General features: G+C 43.8%; 1 protein-coding gene across 6 annotated transcripts in view; it reads right to left on the reverse strand.

Moving 5' to 3' along the window:
• Positions 1–760: 760 nt before the first annotated feature.
• The window catches only part of Rabgap1 (RAB GTPase activating protein 1), a 160,115-nt gene continuing 136,303 nt past the window's right edge, over positions 761–24,572 (reverse strand). For all 6 annotated transcript variants that reach the window (XM_057755734.1, XM_057755729.1, XM_057755731.1 and 3 more), the window contains 9 exons: positions 24,496–24,537; positions 24,161–24,289; positions 12,940–13,032; positions 12,432–12,542; positions 6,100–6,204; positions 5,484–5,567; positions 4,809–4,880; positions 3,364–3,561; positions 761–2,290 (listed from right to left, as the gene is read on the reverse strand). In XM_057755734.1, coding sequence (XP_057611717.1) covers positions 2,168–2,290; positions 3,364–3,561; positions 4,809–4,880; positions 5,484–5,567; positions 6,100–6,204; positions 12,432–12,542; positions 12,940–13,032; positions 24,161–24,289; positions 24,496–24,537 — 957 coding nt within the window. In that variant the 3' untranslated portion in view covers positions 761–2,167. The remainder of the gene's footprint in view (positions 2,291–3,363; positions 3,562–4,808; positions 4,881–5,483; positions 5,568–6,099; positions 6,205–12,431; positions 12,543–12,939; positions 13,033–24,160; positions 24,290–24,495; positions 24,538–24,572) is intronic.

Consider the following 24,572-nt stretch of genomic DNA (forward strand, 5'->3'; position numbering starts at 1 on the left):
TGAGCCAGGAAAAGTATGGAGCTAGCTAGCCAGCAAATGTGGACCCCAGAAGTATGTCCTCCACCCTGTATGGTCTCAACTGTGCTCTGGAGCCACTGTCTAGGCTTCTCTAAGAGCGCCTATCCCAGGCTGGGCCCAAGGATTAGCAGTTAGGTAGGCAAGCCAGGTAGAGGCCACTCAGACAGTTTATGGTGGTTCTGAAGGTCTGGGCAATAGGGGAGTTGGGTGGCGTGGTAGAAAAGCAATACTCATATTTAGAGAAGTGAGGATTAAAGAGTGTTAATAGAGGGCCTGGGTACCTGCATCCATAGGATGTAGAGATGTTAAAAGGATCAGCCAGAGAGTAAGGAACCTCAGTAAAGACATCTCTGCCCTTGCCACTGCTTTGCCTATGGCCAAACAAGTATCCCAGGGCCCAGGTGTTCGAGCTAACTCTACTTCCCTCCCAGTACCACCAGCCCTTTGCTGTTCCCTCTACCATCTACAACTGATGAGATGATTTGCCTTTCCAAACATAATTCTGCCTTCTCCTCAGGAAAACCTTCCATAGATTTTAAGCACTGGACTATCTCACCTGTCAACCATAGCACTGTACTTCTCAGGGAGGGGCACATGCACTGTACCTCTATGTTCTTCCCACATGTGGTTGACACATCTCAGCTCTGCCTGATGTGCGCATGTGGCAGCACATGCAGGTCATGACTGGTGCTGGAGGACGGGAAAAGAACACGCAATCATAAAACTGCTATGTACAAAGCAATGCCGTTTGTACCAAAATATTTAATGAATATGCTGTTAAAACGAACAAAAGAAATAGTAATACAATTTTACTGGTTTATATTTCAGTTCATAAAGTTGACGCACAAACTACCCTAGTACAATGTCCACACACCTAGTTTTAGATGGGCTTACAGCTGGTGTGGTAACTAACTGAACAAGACAGACACTGGAAGTGGTGGGGGATGGTATGGGGAAGGGTTGGCCACTTGTTATCTCCCCACTGTAGATCTCTCATCAAGCATTAGTAAAGCCAACAGGGAAAGAGAAAATGACTCAAGAGTCCTTATATACAAACCCATGCCACCTCCAAAGGGCAGAAAGAACGAACCCCTCTGAGACTGCTTGTCAGCATATCGCCACATAAATTAAGTCAAAAGGTTTTGTTTTTTAATTAAAAAAAAAGTGCTAAAACCACTAATTTATAGCTTTTGAAGTAAGACTCTGCAGCCCATCTGACCAGTGAGATCCACAGGCCAGGAAGTAGGACCGTATAGTGTGTGCATACACAGCTCAGTCTTCCTCACTTGTGCAAACATTAGAGGTGAAGGAGCTCTTGCCAGCTCCCACAATGGCAGAAAGAACAGGAAGTGCTCCATAACCACAGACGGCAGTGGTACTAATTGTCGGCTGAGTCTGGGATTTAAACACTGTCAGTGCAGGGTACTGGGAAAGGTATTTATATATATATATCTATATATCTATATATTTATACTAATACATACACACACATATGTACACAGGACACATTAAACAAAGAGCTGTCCACATCATGATTAATTCAGTCTCACAGTCATGTGGCCCATGCCAGCCTTCTGAAGTTGTTTTGGCAGCTAATGCTAAAAAAAAAAAAAAAAGACAGGACTATGAGAGTTGCATAGAATTGCTCAGAAATGTGAATAATGCCAAATCAAAACCTGTGCACTATACTGATTAACAAAATTAGGTGACTTGAGCCATTACTACAAAGCTCTTCTACTCAAACAAAGTGCTTCTTGTCTCTCTGGGGACTTCTGGCAGCACTGAACCTCTGCACCTAACCTAAAGGATGTGTGTGTGTGTGTGTGTGTGTGTGTATTTTTCTTGTCTTTTTAAATAAAGGGTTTAGAAATCAAAAAACTAACACATTGTAGGATACCTCAACTCTGACTGGGTGAGGTGCTCATACACAGCAGAGGCCTGGATGGCCCTCAGGCGGGTACATGCCAGAGCATCCGTGGGGCTGGCAGCCTGCTGCAGGAGCCCTGGCCCACTGATCTACAAACTTGCTATACAGCTCTGAGCTAGGTACATTCTGGTCCTGGAACATGTCACAGAATCACACATCTGGCCAAAGAAGGCAACCAAAGGTGGTGTGTTTTCTGGAGGTGTCTGGAGGCAGCAGCTGGTCTCAGCATGTCTCTTTCCCTTGAACTCCAGTTGCTGTCTTTATGGAGCTCAGTGTGCGGTTAAACCAGGTCTTCTTGGCTGCCTGCACCTCACTGAGGGCAAGGCCCAAGTGGTGTTCCAAGTCCTGTAGAGATAACAGAAGAGAATGTGAGCCTCTGCAGAGCTGAACCAAGAGCTCTGTTTACTCATCCTTTTGAGGCAGGTTTGCAGTGCCTACGGATCTGGAAGCTTTTCTAGTAAAGCCCTTTCTTGCCTAGCCTGTTACTACAACCACCTGATTGACTGTCAGGCACATCTTCATCTAGTTAAATCCCCTATAAATCCAAATCACTCAGTATGGCATTTGAGATGCTTTACAGTCCGGACCCTGGTTTTCATCCCTTTCCTGAGACTCCTCAGTAGGCAGGCCTCTTCTCCCTTAGGCTGTGGTCTGAGTGATTATCTCAGCCCAGAATGCTCATTGCTCTTGTCCTTCTGCAGCTGCTCTGTCTGTTCTCTGACCACAGTGTAGAGACTATCTTGGTGGTTTTTTTTTTTTTTTCTTTTTGTGATTGTCCGGGGCGATCCCACAAACTTTTCCAGAACTGAGGGCAAAACCTGACAAAAATGGACATGTGCAGTAATGGCCTCTGACATGGTATAGCTGGTCTGAAGTTTTAGACTTGAACCACTGATGCTGCCCTAGTGATAAGGATGGCTGGAGGCTCATATAAATTAGGAAATATGCCCAAGGTCACAAAAATAGTTAAGTGATGAGTGTTTGGACAAAAAGGTTTGCATTTGTTTAGACCCCATCCCTATATATATCCTATATAATTTTTATACTCAGTATAGCCCAACAAACAATAGGACTCCCATTTCTGTAGAGACACCAGGAGCCTGAGGTGTAGGGAGATTACTAACCAAGATTGAATGGGGGAGCTACAGTTTTTAAACAGTTGCTCTATGCCCCACTAAAAACACTGATGCTCTCTTGGTAATTCTTAAAGTCCAGATCCTTAAGTCAGGCTAAATGGTTAAACATGCTCTGGTAGGTAAAGGGATTGTGTGCTCCCGAGAAGGGCTATGGTCAAGTTTAAGTGGTGATGGGGATCAAGACATACCAAACTACACAAGTCGTTTCTGGGGTCTCTAGTACATATCAGGAACCTGGGCTGCTATGGAGGGTGTGCACCTTCATGAATGAATTGCTGTTACCTGGATCTTGCACTCGGCTTCCACCAACTGTAGTTTGGTCTGGGCCAGTTCCAGCTCCATTTCCCGCAGCTGGTTCTTGAGTGTCTCTTTTTCTTCATCCGTGTCCTCATCTGAAACCCCCTTGGCTGAGCTGGTACCCTTCACTCTCCCTTCTTTATTAAAGAAGTCTCGGCAGCGGTCACAGTCATCTACCTTTTGCTGGAGTGAACACGAAAAGTGAAAAGACCCAAAAGACAGCACCCTGTCAAGTACTTTGTGTCTTAGTGTGTCTTGTGAGTATCAGAAAAGTCCGCTTGCTTTGGGAAACTGTCAGAAACCTACTTCGAACACTACCTGGTTGGTGTTCCAGACCCAGTGTAGCCTGTGAGGAGTTCTGGGGTAAGAGAAGAAAGGCTCACATACAAGGACCTGCACTAACTGGGCATACAGAGATACTATCCAGCTGGGGACGGTAGGATATGGTAGTCTGTGCTTGTTCAGGGGAGCCTTGATAATATAGGAGAATGGATAAATACTAATACTAGTATAAAGAAGTAGGGCACAAAACTGGATAAAGATGCTGGAGAAATGGCTTGTAGTTAAGAGCATGCGATGCTCTTATAGAGGACTTGAGTTTGATTTCAGCACTATATCAGGTGGTTTACAACCTCTTGCAATTCTAGCTCTAGGGCCCTCCATAGGCACCTGTGCTCAAATGCACTTATCTGACCCATAATAATAAAAAACTGTATTTTTTTTTTTTTTTTTTTTTTTTTTAGTTTTGTTGGTTTTTCGAGACAGGGTTTCTCTGTGGTTTTGGAGCCTGTCCTGGAATTAGCTCTTGTAGACCAGGCTGGTCTCGAACTCACAGAGATCCACCTGCCTCTGCCTCCAAATAAAAACTGTAATTATTAAAAACATAAAAAACTCTTAAAATAATAAAAAATAACAAGGTATGTAAAACAATCACAAATACCTTACATTTCACCAAAAAAGGATGCCATTGGGAAAAAAATTCTATTATACCACCAAAACCAAAACAAAACTGTACCTCAAATTTAGAGATGTAAATGTTTAAAGAAAGTGTAATTTGGGATGAATGCAGTTTTATAAACTAAGACCAGGAAAGGCTGGAACTGTGGTGTGAGGGTTTTTTTTTAAAACTCATCCAGAGTCTGCAGGGCAGCAAGAATCCCCACCTCAAGCAATACTTGATGCAGCTTTCCTAGTGATGTTCACCATAGGCATCCAAGTATGAGATCTAAAAGCCATAGCACATTTGGTCTCATTGGCAATCCTTCCAGAGGAAACAGACATGGAAGAAGCTGTTGAGTACCCAGCTTAAGCCTGTGACAGGCAGTTTGTCTGGGCTGCTCAGTCTCATGCGCTTGGACCTATGTGTTAAGGACAGGCCATAATGCGAACAAGAGGGTATGAATGAAATCTCTTTACTTAAGAAGTCTTACCCGAATCTTCTCAATTTCTACTTTATTGGCTGTCTGCTGCTTCTCCAGTCTTTCACTCAATTGAGAACAAATCTAAAGAAACATAAAACCACAGACATTGGTTCAATATCACCTACATAAGTTGGACTTTGGATAAATTCTTTTTTTTTTTTTTTTTTTGCTTTTTTCGAGACAGGGTTTCTCTGTGGTTTTGGAGCCTGTCCTGGAACTAGCTCTTGTAGACCAGGCTGGCCTCGAACTCACAGAGATCCGCCTGCCTCTGCCTCTCAAGTGCTGGGATTAAAGGCGTGCGCCACCACTGCCCGGCCGACTTTGGATAAATTCTATCAGCACCTGGAATATGCTGTGAGTGCACAGGTGAGGTGAGAACTGGCCTACAAGGTTCTCTATAGGCTCCTTTGAGATCCGTGGTATAGAAGGGAAGAGTTGAGTATGGTTCTGTGATTGTGATATGTTAACATTTAGATCCACTGAAACATTCATGTGCCCCTATATGCTAGTACTTGCCAAGCATGCCTACCTACTGGGAACTCAACAATATTCCCAGCTTGCTTAGTTTACACGTAAGACTGAGGTTAAGAAGAGAGGTGTGAAGCCAGTGTGCTGCTGCACTGTGGCCAGAGTGCAGTCTCCTCACCAAGTGCACAGCCCAGGTCTTGGGGTAAAGAAACTCACCTGCTTATAGTCACCAATGATAGAGCTGTTTTTTTTAATCTCTGATTCTGCCTTGTCAAGTTCCCGGCGGCACATTTCCTTTAACTGCACACATTAAAGAAAAGTTAATGTTTTAAGTGAAAAAGGAAGCTTGGTTATTATTTGCATAGTGCTGGGCCTTCCAAATAGTGTCTCACCTACCACACCCATCTCCCTCCTCCTCCTCTCAGCGCAACACTAATCCTCTGTACTTAAAGACAACAGAAGGAGAAAAGTAACACTTCAAAAAATGCTTCTGCCCAAGTCAGTTCAGCACTGTACAAGAGACAGTGCTGGAAAAGAGACACAGATGGAAAAGCCCAGGATGCGAGGGCAGTGTCCCACAAGATGAGCTTAGACAGGCTCACCCTGGCCAGTCCTGCCTGAGACAGCAGCTGTGAGGGTCCTGCAAGAGTGCAGAGGGAGGGGGTGGGGCCTCATTTTGATCCCGCGGTACCCTCAGCTCTTTGTGTATTCTATGACAGAGGTAGGTATCAAAGGACCCACTGTCCGGGTTCTCCAGTGCTGGGGGTTTCCAGCTGAACCCACCAGTATTTGCAAAATTCAGGTGTCAGGGATGGGGGCAGGATCCCCTCACCTGTGCAGACTCCTCTTCTAACCGCCTCTTCTCGTCTTCTGCATCAATCAGCTTCTGTTTGGTCATCAGCAACTCCTTATTCAGTGCATCTGCCTTTTCCTCTGCCTGAAACATTGACGAGATGCCATCACCATACATTCACTAAGAGCTTGGAACTTGGAAGGGTATGATCCCATTTTAAGAAAGTAGGAAAGCAAACCCAGACAGGAATGGTATGCCCAAGATCATACCTAGACTACCTGAAGTGTGTGATAGTGCAGGGCAGTGGTCAGGGGCTGAGCTTTTGACTTGTCTCAAATTTCGCAGCTGGGTGACTTGACACTTGACTGAGTAAGTTACGGAGAACCTTTCTAAGGCCCAGGCTCTCCAGCATAACAGTCAGTACAGTGCCTAGGCTTAGAGGGAACACAGGAACGGTAGCTGTAAATTTTAAAAAGAGTTTTCTCATTTCTTTTGAGCATCCAAATAGTTTTGCATGTGTTCTTGCTAAAATTATTCAATAGAGAAGGCTGCTTTCTTCAGGTACTTTGTGTAATTTTAAATGGCCATGTGCTATCACACACAGATGTCTGTTGAGTGGAGATCTGAATCTCAGGGAAAGATCCCTGTGGTCCCTGACTCTGACCTGTCACAGATAACCAAAGAGTGTCTGTCATGCTGGACAGCAATCAAGGAAGTGAGGGATGGCCTTTTCTGTCCCTTCCTAGACAACTCTCCCAGGCTTCTCTGACATTAAACAGTGTGGATTGCACTCTTGGGCTTCCCATGGGGAACTGAGACAGGCATGACACAAGCACACTCAGCTGCCTGTTGATGACCTGCAGACAAGACTGTGCTGGCATAAAAGGTCCTTTTTGAGATCACTTACTACTTTCTCCTCTATTGCAAACCCAAGAGACAGTCACAAGCAAAATGAAGACAGCAGGCCACAAGGAGACAGTAAGGAGAACACAGCTCGTTGACACTCTTTCCCGCACCCATTATCACTGCCAAGGAGGAGGTGACTTAATGGAGCTGACTCCAAGCATGGGTCAGCCAGGGGAAGAGCTGATCCAGCTATAGGTTTGCTTTCATAGGAGCAAGGTGGTTGGTAATGGTGGTGGGGATCTTCTCCTAAGCCCCCACAAGCCAGGAGGCAGAGTTGGACTCTCTACAGCACCTATTCCACCACTCTAGCTGACTCTCAGCACTGTGTTGATGGGAAGGTGTGCTGAGGCTGACTGCCCCAGCCAGTCTTCTGATGGAACCCCACTTGCTACAGTCAGTTACTCTATTTACATAAGCAGCTGAGATGAGAACATCTCATATATATATCCCAGCTTCTACTTTGGGTCACAGAGGGTGAACAGAACCACAATGACTCTTCCTCTGCAATCAGAAAACTGGACAACTGTTCCATAGGAGGAAAGAAGAAATCATGTACATTCTCGTATCTTTGGGGCTCTGTCAGAGGCCAGAGGATGAATGTCTGAAAGGTTAAGTGTCCTGGATGGTTGAGGTGCAGAAGCAGTGGGAGAGCGAGGTCACAATGGTCTATACGGTGATAGAAGACCAAGAAAATACCTAATTAAACAAAGGATGCAGCAAAAGAGAAAAAAAGCAAGCAGGATAGAAAACTTATTCCTGTCTGGATATAAAAAAGAAGACAAAAAAGATAACTGCCCGGCAGCACACACAGACTTTAAAGAAGGAAACATAATGGAGATACATGCAGATGCTCCCCCCATACACACATAAAACTCCGTAAGTTGGAAGTAAAGTAGGTGCATAACTAAGTTTTACAAAAACAGTGCTCACCCAGAGTTTCACAATTTTAAATGATTTTTAAGAAGGTTTGCAGTAAATTTTAAAATCTGAAGATAGTAGAAAATGTGCAGATTAAATCTTCACAAAATAGAGATTTTGAACAAAACAAACAGAGCAAAACAAATACTGCAATAAAACAAAAGTTGGCTTTTGGAAAGACCACCCTTACTAATATAATCAGATGGGGTGGGGGGGCACAACCCAGTACTGGTGCAAAAGGAACACTGCTATAGATACATAAACACCAGCAGTCAGATCCACAGGCTTGGTCACCCCCCAAGGACAAGGTGCTTAAAGCACAACATAAAAATGAAGAGCAGCTAAGCAGTATACACCTCTAATCCCAACATTTTGGGGGAACAGAAGCATGGGAACTACCCGAACTCCAGGCTAATCAGCTCACAATTTCCAAGTTGTAAGCCTTACAACCGAGTTTACTAGATTACAAGTTCAAGGCTCACTTGGACAGTTTAGTAAGGCCCTTGTCTCAGAATAAGAAACAAGAGCTAAGTAGCAGCTCAGGGTAGAGTGCTGGCCTGACAGGTATAAAGCCCTGGTTCAATTCTTACTATTATAAACCAAGGATGAAACTCTACCGGGACTTACCATAGGAATGTAAAGTTAGTTTACATTATAGTGTAATGGATTAACAAAACTAAGAAAATAAATCTAGCATTATAACAGAAACAAGAAAATCATGTGGCAAAATTCAACAGAGTCATGACAAAACTGAGCAGAGAACAGAGTAAAAGTATCTCCGCTCCTCAAAACGACCCCCAAAACTAACCGCAAAATGATACTCTATACCCAGTACTGCTCCAAAGACCTTAGCAAGTATGGAAGGCAGAAGAAAAGACAGAAGAACATGAAGTTAAATGGTCTTCATTCTGAGATACAATAGTGTGTGAAAAATGCAAAAGAAATATAAAAAACACCCCCCCACCCTGACTAGACTAATCAGATTTTGACAAGGTATTTCCAGAGATCACCAGCCACGCTGTGGTTGGCACAATCCCAGCACTTGGGAGGCAGAGTCAAGCATACTTCTGAGTTCGAGGCCAGCCTGGTCTACAGGGTGAGTTCTATGACAGTGAAACCCTGTCTTGAAAAAACAAACCAACCCACCACTATTTGTAACATACTGAAACAGGGGCAATCATATGAACTGGAAACTGCAAAGCAGTGCTGAGAGGAACCAAAGGAATGTTTATACAAAGCTGACAGGCCATGGGTTGGGGGATTGGGGGCTCAGCTGCTGCTCACATGTCAAGCCTTGCCACAAATGGACAGATTCCACAAAACTTGACTTAAAATCCCAGCAGGCGTCTATTTCTAGAACCTGAAAAAGACTGCGACTTTTATAGACATACAAAGGATTCAAAGCAGCCAAGTGAGCTTTAAAAAGAACAAAGCCAGACGACTTCAATGACTTCATTTTAAGATTCATTAGAAAGCTTCTGAAATCAAGGAAATGTGGTCCTGGCATAAGGATGGAGCAGCTGGAGTGCCAATTAGACCAAGGAATGCAGAGTCAGCTGATGTTTGTAGAGGGTCTGAGGTGGTATAGGAAATCTAGTGACCTGCTCTAATGCCATACTGCACGTCGCTCCCATGCTGCTTTTTGCTCTAATGCCATACTGTCTCAAGGCAGAGGAGCATCCATGCTACAGGACTGAGACAGTGCCATCAACCCCATGTCAGGGATTTTCTATAGGTTACCCCACTGCATAGAGGAGAAAACTTTTCTGGGACCACCAAGGAGTTAAATGACTAGAAATCTCTCCACAGCTATAAATGGCACAAAGAGGAGATGACAACACACACAATAGAGGTATGGGGACAGAATCCAAAGGAATGAACTTCTTTTAAAACGGAGTCACTGAAGTCCCAAGACAGAGAACACCCCAACTTCATGTCCCTTTCTCTTAAGGCACTAATGAACTCGGAAAGGATATCTGCTTAGTTGTGTGTGCTGGCACACGCTCCTGAGTGCACTGTCAGCCTCTTAGAGTGTAAGCACTGGATTCAGGCCATCCGGGTTTCACCATGATGACTGTGCCCTACGACTAGCTGGGCAACCTGTGTAAGATGGTCAAACTGATTGCTTCCATTTCGTGATCAGTGAAAGGGGACCATGGTCCTGTATATTGGGCTGTTTTAAAGGCTCACAAAAATGGTGTATAAGTGCCTGGAACAGTGTCTAGAGAAATGCTACCTCTTACGGATCAGATTCATTAATCTTCTTTAGCTTGTGATATAATTAAGACATCAGATCAAGGGGCCTTGGCTGTTTCTGTATCTATTAAGGAGACAGTCTGATATCACAGGAAAGATCTCAGGAAGTTCCAGAGTTCTCTAGCTTTCTGGATATTATCACCCCTCTGCACCTCATAACTGTTAAGAACACAATTCTTAGCCTGGTGTAAAGGTGCACTTGAGAGCAGAGGCAGGTGGATCTTTATGAGTTCTAGACAGCCTGATCTATATAGAAAATTTTAAGACTGTTGGAACTCCATAATAAAGAAAAAGTCTCCCTCCCTCCCTTCTTCCTTCCTTCCTTCCTGGAAGAGGTAGCAAAGTTCTTAAGAGATTACCAAAGCTCTGCGAAATGCTATAAACTGTGTCTGGCGCCACGGGAGAGACCACTAGAGTTTTCACTGTTTCTACTTCTGGTGTCAGGAATGTAGCCTGGTTTTCTGACTACAGTGCCAAGATAAAGACATCTAAAAAAAGATTTACACAGCTTAGAGACAGGTTCAAAAATCCAAGTCCGGCTGAGGCGTGGTAGTGGCACACACACATTTAATCCCAGCAACGGGGAGGCAGAGGCAGGTGGATGTAAAAATTCAAGGCTAGCCTGGTCTACAAAGTAAATTCCAGGTCAGTTAGGGCTACACAGAGAAACCTTGTCTCAAAAACAAAATAAAACAAAAAACAACAACAACAAAAACTCCAAACAACTCTCAAAAAACAAAAGAATGTAAGTCTAAACTCTACCACAGACCACTTAATGGCTGCTATCACTAGTTCATAGAGTAGAAAATGTCACAGCTCAAGCGGAAACTCGCCTAAGACTTTGGCCAACCTGCCACTGCTGTACCTTTCAGGCTTCTTTTATTTTCACTTCCTTTCTGCACCATCCACAGCTGGGAGAGAAGTGTGAGGTGATCTTTGCAGCTCTGTTCCATTTACATCGGCTCCCTCTAGTCTCCAGGCAGAAATGCCGGAGCAGTGACAGTGCTGTGCAGGTTTCTAGAGAGGAAGGAGGCTTAACCCCGACAAGCAGGCCTGTGGAGAGCTAATGGCCTTGAACTGTTCTCACTGCAGCTGGGGAAAGAAGTCTTTTCGGTGTCTGACAGTGGTCAGGATTCTGACCCTTCTTTGCGGACTTTTTTTTTTTTTTTGAACAGTATGTAAAATTATGCAATCTCGACTCGACCTGTGCCACAACCATTACTCCTCTTGCCCAGACCTCAGTGTCCAAGATGGAGAGAAAGCAAACTAGGTGATTACAGCCCAGGTCTGTCTGAAATTTTCAATTTCTGAAGAAAATGAAAAAGAACCAGTAGATACTACCATATTTTCCTTTAATATTTTATCAACTCTGAGAAATTAATGAAAGCACTTGTTTGTAAGGAAGCATACTACATGTACACCATTTGCATACATGGATGGACATCAAGGACTTTCTAAGTCCATGCTCTCTCTACAGATGAAATTATATATGCGTGTGAAAGGTCTCAGTTTATTGCTAGAATCTCAGCAAATCAACAAAGAAGTCGCCTCAGGGTACTGTGCAATTAAATCAGGGGCCACATCCAGTCTACCTCCAATTTTTGTAAATAAATTTTTATAGAAAACAACCATACTCATTCTTTTATCTGTAAACTGTTTTTGTATTAATGGTGGAATCAACTAGCAGCAATTAAACATTCTTTTTTTTTTTTTTTTTGGTTTTTCAAGACAAGGTTTCTCTGTGGTTTTGGAGTCTGTCCTGGAACTAACTCTTGTAGACCAGGCTGGCCTCGAACTCATGAAGATCTGCCTGCCTCTGCCTCCCGAGTGCTGGGATTAAAGGCGTGTGCCAACAAATAAGTCTGCCATTCCTAAGCAATGAATGAGACTACTTCTTCTAAGGGAAGCGTATGGTACAGAAAGCAGAAAGTCATTGTCGGGATGAGAGAAACCAACAAAAGTGGAATTATCTGTCAGCAGACAGCAGTGTCACTGAACAGGCCTGTGACAGGAAGAGGGACTAAACCTCTAAACCTCTGTGTCTTAGTGTGGACTCCAAGAAGCTCTGAGAACTGAATGCTGCTTACTGATAGCATGAGAATTAGTAAGACCCCCCCCCCAAAACAAAACAACAACACTTCACAACCTTGGGGAAACAGGGAGGCTCTGTGAGCACTGAGAATGTCCAGAGGGCATCAGGGCAGCAGCAAAGTGGAGGAAAGCCAACACTGAACTTCGTGGGAGAGTCAGCGCCCTGCTGGGAGCCTCCTCCTCACGCCCACCACACTCACATTATCCAGGTCCTTCCGCAGTGCAATCTTGCTAGTGACCAGCTCATGAGCCAAGTCATCATTTTCCTGTTCCAACCTCATGTTAGCTTCTTGCAGCCGCCTATTTTCCCGCTGTAGGAGGGAAATAAGTCAGTTATGAACATAAAAAAGAAATCAAATGGAAATGATAGTTTTTCATGGGCCAAGCTTCAAAACAAGTCTCCAAGTCCCGTAAAGGCGTACACCACCCACCAATCCTGATATTTTCTAAATAAACTATCTCTAACTTCCTGTCTCCACAAAGACACATAACTGACTGGAGTGGCCTTGTCAAGCAGCACTCTCTGGCTGACTGTGAGGAAAGAACAAGGAACCTAGGCAGCTGCTTTGGAGCAGAACAGCTGTTATTTTGTCATTTGCAAACTCACTCTGAAAACTAGTCTTTAAACAGTAGAACTGAATTTTTTGGAAAGGTTCAATAAAGCTAGTTATGGGTACAAGCCTGTGAAGTCAAGGCTGTAAAACAAACCTCAAACCGCTCAATGGGGTCTTCCTGTTGGGCCTGCTGCTCCCTCATGGTGTGGTACTCTTTTTCATACTTCTTCAGCTTCTTCTGGCTAATCTGCCAAGGAAGTCACAGCACAGATGAAGAACCTGACGATGGTGGTGCTTACTGCCACTGACCTGGGCAAACCCAATTTACTGCTTTGGGATGGAAATCTTCATAGATAAATATAAGCCCAACACTCTGTCAGGAATATTTGGCTCCCCAAGTTATTACTAACAGTGCTCTATGGAACACCTTACAGATGGCTTTGCCTACTGAAGTCTGGGATCTGTTTGATCCTAGTAAGCCACCATTTTCTGTAGCACACACCAGCAGCATCACTAAATGCTTCACACCGAGACCCTCCCTCTTCAGGCATACCATTTCCTCATCTGAGGGATCAAGAGGTTCTGTTTCATGATTAACGATGTCAAGAGGGAAAAGCCCACCACAGTCTGAAAATTCCCAAGCCCCGTTTCCACTGTACTAGTTCCCTCTGTGCTGCCTCCAACAGGTATATTTCTCTCTGCCTTTAGAAGCAGATCTCACTGTTCCACCTTGTCCTTTCTTACTGTAAGCCACAGGCTAAACCTTGATCCTCACTACTCTAGACAAAGGCTATTCCTGAAGCCACCATGCTTCTTTCCTACTTTCCCTAAGTCTTCCTTCTCCCTTAGATTTTCATATTCCATCATGGCCAACCATTTCTTTCTTATGGGGAATCTTAGCTTCTCCTTTTCTTCTGGCTTTCTTCCTGTGCCTATCAGGAGTTCTTTGTGTACTGGCAGGCACTTCTCTTCCTTCAATCCTAAGTAAGTGAACTTCAGGAATCAGCTCTCCTTTATTCAATTCCTTCTAAAAAGCTAATTCATTTTTTGTGGGAATTTGTTATTTTTTAATTTTTCTGTATAACAGCCCTGGCTGTCTGGAACTTGCTCTGTAGACCAGACTGGCTTTGAACCCAGAGATTTACTTAACCTTTGCCTCCTTAGTGCTGGGATTAAAGGCATGTGCTACCAAGCTCAGCCATTCTCTTGTGTTTTTAAAATTACATATACATTATATAAATTATACATACATATAAAGTATAAGCTATTACAGATAGCATGATAAAGCAGGCATGTTCAGCTTAGAAAATGACTATAAGCCTAGTGCTTCTTTGTTCTCAAAGCTTCAATTATCAGCATTAAATTACTCATTTTCCAATCTGCTCCTGGCCCACAGGTCCAGGGAACTACAGATGAAGAGACTCAAGCAGCAGTGGTGAGCAGGTACATGCTTGCAGCATGCTGGCAGCAGTGCTTGCATTTTTTTTCTGCTCATGCTTTGATCCAGCTCAAGCACCTTGGTGCATCCTCTCTCACTTGCTCTGACTTCTGTATGGGCTGTGGGCAAATGTGCCTCAACTAGAGCTGTATTGCTGGTGTCTGGCATTGCTATCCTAAAGCTGGTGGTCAGGGTACAATCTTTGGGTCTGGCTACAGTCTCCACAAAGATTCCCATTAAACACAGGAGACCACAAGCTGGAGAGGGCTAGCTCTACTACACATCTCTGTGTTACCCAATTTGGAGGGTAAACTTTTATTGTGCTGCTAAGTGACTCACCAAAACAAACAAACAAAAACCACATCTAAACAAAACATCTGTGCAGTCAGGAAATCTATAAACAAATCCTGTGAGAAAACACTCGAGGCTCACGGGCAGCGTGCTCTTCTCAGTCTGCGCAAAGGGAAGCAAGGGCAGCAAAGACAACGCTCCTTCTAGAGAAGAGCAGACACTATCTCCTTCCTGCACAGCCTTCACAATCTTCAAGACGCTGCCGGTGGTGGTGGCACACGCCTTTAATCCCAGCACTCAGGAGGCAGAGGCAGAGGCAGGCGGATCTCTGTGAGTTCGAGGCCAGCCCGTTCTACAAGAGCTAGTTCCAGGACAGGCTCCAAAGCTACAGAGAAACCCTGTCTCGAAAAACAAGCAAACAAAAAACAAAACAAAAACAAAACAATCTTCAGGATGCTTTAGCTCACTCTCATGCAGGCCTTTCCTTATAACTATCCATTTTGAAAGGCTAATTTCCAAATTTTATTATCTTCGATTGAAACTAGCAAACTCAGCACCCATGGTGTCCAAGTTCACAGTTACTCAGGCTCTTCCTCCCTGCTCTATGTCCCATGTCTCTTTCACTTGCCATGCGCCTCAGTGCCTAATCAATGCCTGAACAGGACTCAATCAGGCCCCCCTTCAGGGTCTGATATGGACCATGTTCTTTGTGGAGCATTCATGACAGGAATATCTAGATTCCAATATACACGTTCTCCCAAGACAGCTTTATTGTGACATTTCTGTCACACAGTAACCATGAAAATACTTAAACAGAGACACAGTCTCCACTCAAACATTCAAGACTCACTTCTTGTCGTGAGACTTGGAAGGATGAGTTATTCACTCTGCTTCAGAGTTCAGAAACCTTCAAAAATTACAGCCTCACACAAAGAGGTACTGTCATCTTTCAGCAAGATCAAAGTAGAAACTGACCCTTTGCTCTGTTTAAGGTTTCTTTCAAGAAAAAGAAACCAAACTGCTGGCCCAAGTGTGGGATGGTAGCTGAAGTCAAGCAGCAGGTCCATACCCACTATAGCCAGTGGAGCTCTGCTAAGTAGCCCTACTCAGGGTTTCTTGAGCACACAATCCTTCTCCCTTAGGGGCAGAGCCATGCACTCACCCCTTAGGGAAACATTCTGCAAATACCATCAGAGGGCTCTGGGCCCCCTGAGATTGTCTGTGGTCCCCAGGAAAGAAGATGGTGGAAAACTAGTACATGCCAACTGTTTTTTAATTTTTAATTTAGTTTTACTTTTTACATTATTTACACTCATTCTGTGTGTTCACACATATGTCCATATGTGCTATGCATCCCATCTGTAGGTCAGAGGACAATTTCAGGAGTTGGTTCTCTCCTTCTACCATGTGAATTCTGGGGCCCCAACTCAGGCTTGTCAGACTTGATGGCAAGCACCTTTACCTGCAGAGCTATCTCAGTGTCCCCTAAACTGGTATTTGGCATAAGTTCCAATGCAGATCCAAACACCTCTCCTTTAGCCATTCATCTGCCATGAGAACTGCCTACTATCCGCACTGGTGAAGCTGGTCCCCAATCAGCCTCGGAAGCAGACAGTGGCATCAAGGTCCACACAGATGGAGAGAGAACTGAGAGTGGCTGCTGACCTGGGTTCTATTGAGGTGCAATCTGCTCAGCTCCGTGAGTAACACACCATAACTTCAGTCTCAGCAGATGACTTGCTCATCTGTGAAATACTAATAATGCTTCTGAGTGTGTCTGAGAGGATCTCCTGACAGAAAACTACCATGTTCAGTGCTGGAAGACTACGCAACAGAGGGAAATCTTTTCAATAACCAGTAACTGTTACTTGCTGTTGCAATTATTATCTGGCAACCTATCTGAAAGAAATAGAGCAGCTTCCTCAATAACTGTGCTGTTTGAAAGAAAATGGCCCCAAAGGGAGTGGCACATGAGGTGTGGCTCTGTTGGAGGAAGTGTGCCGCTGCGGAGGTGGGCTTTGATGCTCGAGCTACATCCAGTGCGACAGTTCACTTGCTGTTTCCTTTGGATCAAGATGTAATGACTCTCAGCTCCAGCACCATGTCTGCCTGCATGCTGCCTTGCTTCCTACCATGATGATAATGGGCCCAATCACTGAAACTGTAAGACAGCCCTAATTAAATGTTTTCCTTTGTAAGAGTTGTTATGGGCATGGCATCTCTTCACAGCAATAGAAATCCTAACTAAGACAATGTGAATACATCAAATCACTTAAATGAAGTCCATTTCACACAGAAAAGCTTGAACTAGTCTGGCCCTTTAGAAGAGGAGCAGGTTTCCAGAATGCCTAAAGAAAGTTTTGCGGAGGTAGGAGGTGTCCTGGTATGGGAGCCACAGGGGAGTTCAGTAAGGTAGCCTGTTAAGAGCTGCATGACAAGACTGAAGCCTAGAGTCTGGGTAACCTGGTAGGTGTTGGGGAATAAATAAGAGGTCTGGTGCAGGAGGGATCCTGATGTGAATAGGATTGATGAAGTGATTAAGAAATTGGATACTGGCCCTCCTTCCAGCTCAAGAATGCTTGGGGGCAAAGCTACCAAGGCTTATATAGAACTTTCCAGATAGTGACATGCCTCTATATCTACTATTTTATTTATGCCTCAAAATAATTTCTTGAGATGGGTAAGGCAAAGGCTACTGCCTATTTTTAGCATCAGCTGTAACATGCATGAATGGTAACCAACAACAGTGCAAGAACACAGTCTGGGCGACCCTTGTCCCCTCTCTGTGGCTCACACTGACCTGAACTACCCAGATGAAGGAGACAGGCCATGTCACAAAAGCCCACAAGCAGCAACTGCGTAAGGCATCACTACAACAATGCTGTCTAATCTACCTGGATCACAGAGCACAAAGGCCAAGGTTGGCCTTCTAAAATGCCTGATGTAAATAAACAGTATATTAAGGTTCCGTTCAAATAGCTCATACTCAGAGTCCTTTAAAGGAATCAGGTATTCCTTTAATCATAGACCATTAGACAGAATCAGGCATCTGAATCTGACCTGAATTCTTTACTACAGTACAAGAAAAAAATTAGTAGCCAAGGCTCCAAGAGCCGACAGTCAAGGAAACCTAGCTTTTTAAAGGAGGAGGCTTGCCAGCCTGGTCTACAAGAGCTAGTTCCAGGACTGGAACCAAAAAAGCTACGGAGAAACCCAGCCTCGAAAATAAAAAAATAAATAAATAAAAAAAGCTACGGAGAAACCCAGCCTCGAAAATAAATAAATAAATAAAATAAAAAAAAAAAAAAAAGAGGAGGCTTGCTTGTTGCTGGCCTTGCACTAGCCAGCAGCATATAGGGCTCATTATGGACAAAAGAAGCACCAGAAACAAGGCACACGCCTCCCCACTAAAATCTAGTTCTATATCCGGCCTTCCTCTGGGAGCAGGGAAGGAGATATCTTAATTGAGGGAGCCATTTTGGGGTTGGCAAGAGGCTTGGCTCTGGAGGGGTTCGCAGGAGTCCACGGGGATGACCCCAGCTAGGACCCTGGGCAGTGGAGGAGAGGGTAACTGAACTGGCCTTGTCCAGAAGTCACTCTGATTATCACCATCTTGAATATCACCATAGAACCTTCGTTCGGCAATGGATGGAGATAGAAACAGAGACCCACATCAGAGCACTGAACTGAGCTCCCAAGGTCCAGTTGAAGAGCAGAAGGAGGGAGAAGATGAGCAAGGAAGTCAGGACCTCGAGGGGTTCATCTACCCACTGAGACAGTGTGCCTGAGCTAATGGGAGCTCACCTAGGCCAGCTGGACCGGGACTGAACGAGTATGTGATCAAACCGGACCCTATGAATGTGGCTGACAATGGGGCCTGACTGAGAAGTCAATGATAATGGCACTGGGATTTGTCTTTACTGCATGTACTGGCTTTTTGGGATCCTAGGCCTGGATGGAGGGGGTAGGGCCTTGGACTTCCCACAGAGCAGGGTACCTTGCCCTCTCTCAGGACTGTATGGGGAGGGGAGAGGGTGTGTGTGGGGGAGCGGGAGGGAAGTGGGAGGAAGTAGGAATTTTGATTGGTATTATTTATTTATTTATTTATTTTTGTTTTTCGAGACAGGGTTTCTCTGTGGTCGGTATTTATAAAGCAATAAAAAATAAAATCTAGTTCTAAAATGTGTGCATTAATGAAAAAAGCTCTGCGGTCCTATCTAGCACTAGAGGGTGGCGCAGCTTTGGGTAGAGCGCGGTCAGTCTTTCAGGTCCAGCATCTCCACGCCGTCATCTACTGACACCTCGGTAATTTAATTCTATACTCTAGGTGTTTCTATACTATATGAAGCACTATGTTTTGAGTCTGTGAGTGCCAGGCGGTGATGGCAAATACCTTTAATCCCAGCACTCAGGAGGCAGAGGCAGGCGGATCTCTGTGAGTTCGAGGCCAGCCTGGCCTATAAGAGCTAGTTCCTGGACAGGCTCCAAAGCTACAGTGAAACCCTGTCTCGAAAAACCAAAAATAAAAAAATCAAACAAAAAGATTTTGAGAGCACTACCCTCATAACACTTCAGATTTCACTCCATGATAACACCACTAACATAAACGGGCTGGACAGAGAAGGAAGCAGCCTGAAGTCCTGCATTCACTTCATATTTGATATCATCTTCCAAGGCAGGGTTCTGTTACAGAGGAACAGATATTCAGGCTTCATCTAAGAGCCACCTCACAAACAGCTCTTTATCTAAACTAGTCTTTTACCTCACACTCCTTTCTTCCCTCAACAGCATACAAAATCTATACAGTTTAGCCAGGGCTGGCCAGGAACTGGGAATCCTCCTGCCTCTAGCCTCCCAAGTCCTGAGATTCTATGCAGATCCCTAATATTTCTTGAATCAAAAATTAAAAGGCCTAGAAACATTTCTTTTCACATTCTTTCCTCTTAAAAATTATGTGTGGCACACAACCATGGAAGTGTCATGGAGCTCCTAGGAAACTAACAAGGGATGCTGGGTAGCAGTGAGAAGGTTTCTGTCTGTCTACTGACTTATAGACAGACTGGTGAGCCTTCATGTAACACACTAAACTTAACATTAAGAGACATGGGTGCTAACTTCTCAAGAGACAAAACCCTTCAGTCCTGCAGCTAACTCATCTGAAGACAAAGAAAACAGAAGGAAGACATAAAGGGCCCAAGAAACCAAAAGACAGGCAAGGGAGAAATATAGAGAAAATTAAGGCTCACAGACCCCAGAGAACATGGTGCTTTTTAAGCAACACACCCATCTTGTGGCCATTTCAGATACTGCCACATCAACCTTAATCCTCAGTGCACTTTTTCAGAAAGAACAGGAAGCATAAGGCAGGGAGAGCAGGGTCAGAGGCTTGAGCCTCACCAGGCTCCCTGTCACTGGCCCTCACGCCATCTGGTAAACCATGTGACTTCCACTAGTCTCAGATCCATGCCTGCTGTTCTCCCCCTCACCCACCAAGCTATGAAGAGTAAGATGCTTGTAAGAAATAGCTATTAATCATAGCATTATCACAGTACTGAAACACAGTAACAACACATGTATTTCTAGTCACATGAGACAAAATATTTCCAACTCTCACACACTAATCAGGAGGTACAACCCAGTAAACAAAGCACAATTTAAGAACATTTAAAAATAACAGAACAGGATACCAATGAATGGCAGAGCCAAGCTTTTAAAATTCTACACCAAAAAGTTGAAAAGTTTGGAAGCTAGGCTCCACACCTCAATAGTCCCTTAGCACAAAACCCCTTTCCATGTCAGAGGAGACTCTAACTGCACAGCTCACGATGTCATTTCCTGTGCCCCTGAGGCCTCTTCCCACAGGTGGAGCACAGGACACAGAGCTCATGATGCATTTGCCAGAGACTGAATCCGTACCATGCAGTTTCACTATGCCAATACCCTGACTCAACCACTCTCTCTGTTTTCCTCACTATGTCAGCAAGACTGTGAATTACTCCTGTGCGTGCTTTCCTTCATCTTTCACCAGAAAAGCTTTGTGTCTTGTAGCCCGGTAAGCTATAGGCTTTCATTGCAGAGTGAATTTCAAGAAAAATTAGACTTACCTAGAGTAAGTACAAACAGGGGGAACCATCCAAAATGCACCCCAAGCAGGCAAAGTGCTCCAGGAATGGAAGGAATTTCATATCCCAAATGAGATATACATGGTATACAAACACTGTGAAGGCGGGTTGTTGTCTGATCTTACTAAAAAGGATAGGAACTTATCTGAACTATGGAAGAAAACATCTATTTACTAACATGTTTTCAACTAATGATGCTTAGAACTGGAACCTCTTTTTAAAACTTGCCCAAATGTTTATAAAAGAGTAGGTGGAAACTCAACAGCCAGCCAAGCAGTGTTTGTATGTCAGATACTACACCTGCACTGCTGAGGACTCCGCAGTAAGCAAGAGTCTGTCCTGCTGTGGACTCTATTCAATGAGGCCCGATTAATTTGTGAATATAAAGGGCTGGGGAAAGCGGTTAGAATCTGTGATTAGAGAAGACATCTCTGGGATCTATCTGAAGGGAAGTCATGCACATAGCTAGTACAAGAGTTAGTTCTTCTTTTTTTTTTTTTTTTTCGAGACAGGGTTTCTCTGTGATTTTGGAGCCTGTCCTGGAACTAGCTCTTGTAGCCCAGGCTGGTCTCGAACTCACAGAGATCCGCCTGCCTCTGCCTCCCGAGTGCTGGGATTAAAGGCGTGCGCCACCACCGCCCGGCAAGAGTTAGTTCTTTTTTTTTTTTTCTTTTCTTTTTTTTTTTGGTTTTTCGAGACAGGGTTTCTCTGTGGTTTTGGAGCCTGTCCTGGAACTAGCTCTTGTAGACCAGGCTGGTCTCGAACTCACAGAGATCCGCCTGTCTCTGCCTCCCAAGTGCTGGGATTAAAGGCGTGCGCCACCACCGCCCGGCAAGAGTTAGTTCTAAGTTGAAAAGTTAGCCACTGTCAAGAGCAGAAGGGTAAACACACTCAGTGTAGTCTGAGAACACAAGGAAGCCAGGGGAATCTGAAGTAGAAAACAAGAAAAAGAAACAGGAGATAGAATCAGGGAAGCTGTAAAGACCTTGCTCATGACTGAGGTGAACTTGTGAGCCGGTCAGGATACCAGAGTTTGGTGATAACATACACCAGACTTTTAAGCAAAGGAAAAAAAGGCTGGGAAAACAGAGGGCCACTGTAGAAAGGAAGTGGTTTGAGGTGGGCAAAATCAGGGTACACTTTAATGACAGGCTATGGGGTGTGAAGATAGGTATTGTGATATTTTGTTTGTATCCTGACAAATAAAGAGGGTGGAGCTAGCCACTAGTTAACCATAGAGGTTTGGAGACCTGTACAGACAGACTGGAAGCCATAAGACAGGAGCTTGGCCCTTTTCAGTCTGAGCAGTTGGAGAAGTACGTGGTGACTGTGGCTGATCCTTTACTTCTCTATATCTGATTCTGGGATTTATTAAGACTAATTAGGATAACGCTTCATATAGTGCCTGTGAACAAGAGGAATCAAAAGTTGCAACAATGTTCCTGTCCTAGGTCCCAGGAACATCAAGAAAGGACAGAGAAGTAGAAGGAATGTGGGCAGAAGAGAGGCCTTCTCACAGGCAGAACCACGTGAACACACGTGATGTTTCAGAGCTCGCTTGGCTCTGCGCCCTATACAAGCCTATTCTCATGTAGCTATACTGAAACAGAATTATCATTTCCCGAGCCTTTACTAATTTCTAGGCACTATATTAATCAATGTACATACTGTCATGGCTAACGGACACTAAAAGCCAGGGCATCTAGCATATTGTATACAATCTCAGATAGCATTACTTTTCTCATAATATTTTATCATCTTTTAATGACCAGGAAGCCATTCCAAGCTCTTGCTGCCCCCTCAAGGTCCAAAGTCACACCCACATGGTTATGTGTGAGCAATAAGACCCTGATTATAAGGCCCACAGTGCTTTGGAATATGGATGTGTGGGTTCACACACACTAACTGAGCTACTTTCTTATAGGCACATGATTTACATTTTTCTCATTCATATATTTGGACATTTTCTACATCATACTTTACCTAATTTCTCTATGCATTAACAGAGGGTTGTCTTTGTTAAATTAGTGTGACACATGACCCAGATAATGTTATTTCATACAGAGCCTTGGGGGTAGAATCAGCTCTGGGTTCAGATCTGAGTCCAGTGGTGACATCAAACTCTTCACTGCACCTCATGTGAACCTAAACACAATCTTTATTATGCCTTTACTCTGCCTGTCTCTATCCTGAAATTTCTAATTAAAGCCCCTTCAATTATAGTATTTCCTCTTTAAAAACACAAATTTATCAAAACATGAGTATACAGTGATCATTTTTATATTAGCCATAAAACCCATAAAAGTTGTAAAGTCATGTGTGAAGTTAAAAGATTATGAGGGTTCTCCACATATTTTTACTTCTTTTTAGAGAATTTCTGAACACAATAATTAATGTCAAAGGGTGAAGTCAGCACAGTGAAAACCAAGAAAGCAAAATCTGCCCAAACCAGCTCAGTGTCAACAGGGTTTCTATCTCATCTTTCTGTACACTGGACAGTTACACTCCTCCTACAGCAACAGACTGTAAGGGCCAATGAGGTTCAACTCAAGGATGTGATATACAGTCCTCCCTCAGGATCCAAAGGAGCTGGGTCCAGAATCAGAGCATGCTCAGTCCCTTATATCAAGTAGTGAAGTGTTTGTATGGAACCTGCATACGTCCTACCATGCATAGAGAAATGACTTCTAGATTACCAATAATACCTAAACACAATATAAATACTGCATACTAATTGGCATACTATTTAGAGAATAATATCAATGAAAAAATAATCTGTGTTGTTCTATACATGTATTTTTCCCAAATACCTTCAGTTCACAATGGGTTGAATCCATAGACAGGAAACCCACAGATAGAAAAGGTCAAGTGTTTATGAAGGTCTTTTAAAAACAGAAAGGTGCAAGCTATACAACACACAAGCAGATGTCCTTATTATGGGGCATGAGTCCTTAATTTGAAAATGGGAAGTCCTGCATGCTCTCAAAAGGGATACTGTTTTGTTTTTGTTTCAGTTGGTTTTGTCAGTTAGTCTTGCTGTGCAGACCAGGTTTTCTTGGAGTTCACTACGTAGCCCAGGCAGAACTGAAACTAAAGAATCTCCTGCCTCAGTCTCCTGAGTGCTGAGACTACAGTGTATATCACCAACCTCAATAAATCTGACAGGATGTCATATCTGACTACATGTGATACCACAGCCAAACACAAGTACACTAAGCAACAATGTGCTGTAATTACCTTCAGGTTATATATACAAACTATATATGAAATACACATGAATTTGGGAAATACACTTGAGTTCTAACCCCAGGGCAGTTTAGTAAAAATAAAAAGAGCAACAATGCCACTCCTACCAAAGCAAAACACAACAGAAAGCCCCTAACCATTTCTCAAACACTCCTGTACAAATATTTAAGATAAGGACACTCTGTGTGAGCTATCAATTATATATTATAAGCATTAACGATTTCATCACAGACATCAACTGAAAAACAAAGAATGACCTAACACAAACGTTAGTGTACCTTCGTGTTGCAGGCCAGCTCCATAAGCCTCTTTGCATTTTCTTCTGAGCGGTACCTTTTAGGGAGCTGAACCCTGAAGAACTTCAAGGCACCCTCAAAGTCTGTCAGCAGCAAGTCGTCCTTGGAAGTCTTGAATTAAGAAAAAACAACCACATGTAGGAACAAAATGTCTGTTATGAAGATACCCAAGAACCATTTTACAATTGCACCATTTTGCAGAGTGACTTGAATACACTGCGCCAATGAAAATGGCAGAGCACACTGACCGCTTGGTGTGACATGAAAAGTATAAACACAATGGAACAGGCAGGACACCAGACAACTCAGACACGTACCTTCAGTAATCCAAGGGCGACATTAAAAATGACACTTATTCCCTGAAAGAGAAGAGACAAGACAGTTTTAGTGTCTG

The sequence above is a fragment of the Chionomys nivalis genome, chromosome 22, assembly GCF_950005125.1.
Source record: "Chionomys nivalis chromosome 22, mChiNiv1.1, whole genome shotgun sequence".
In the NCBI taxonomy this organism is placed as follows: domain Eukaryota; kingdom Metazoa; phylum Chordata; class Mammalia; order Rodentia; family Cricetidae; genus Chionomys; species Chionomys nivalis.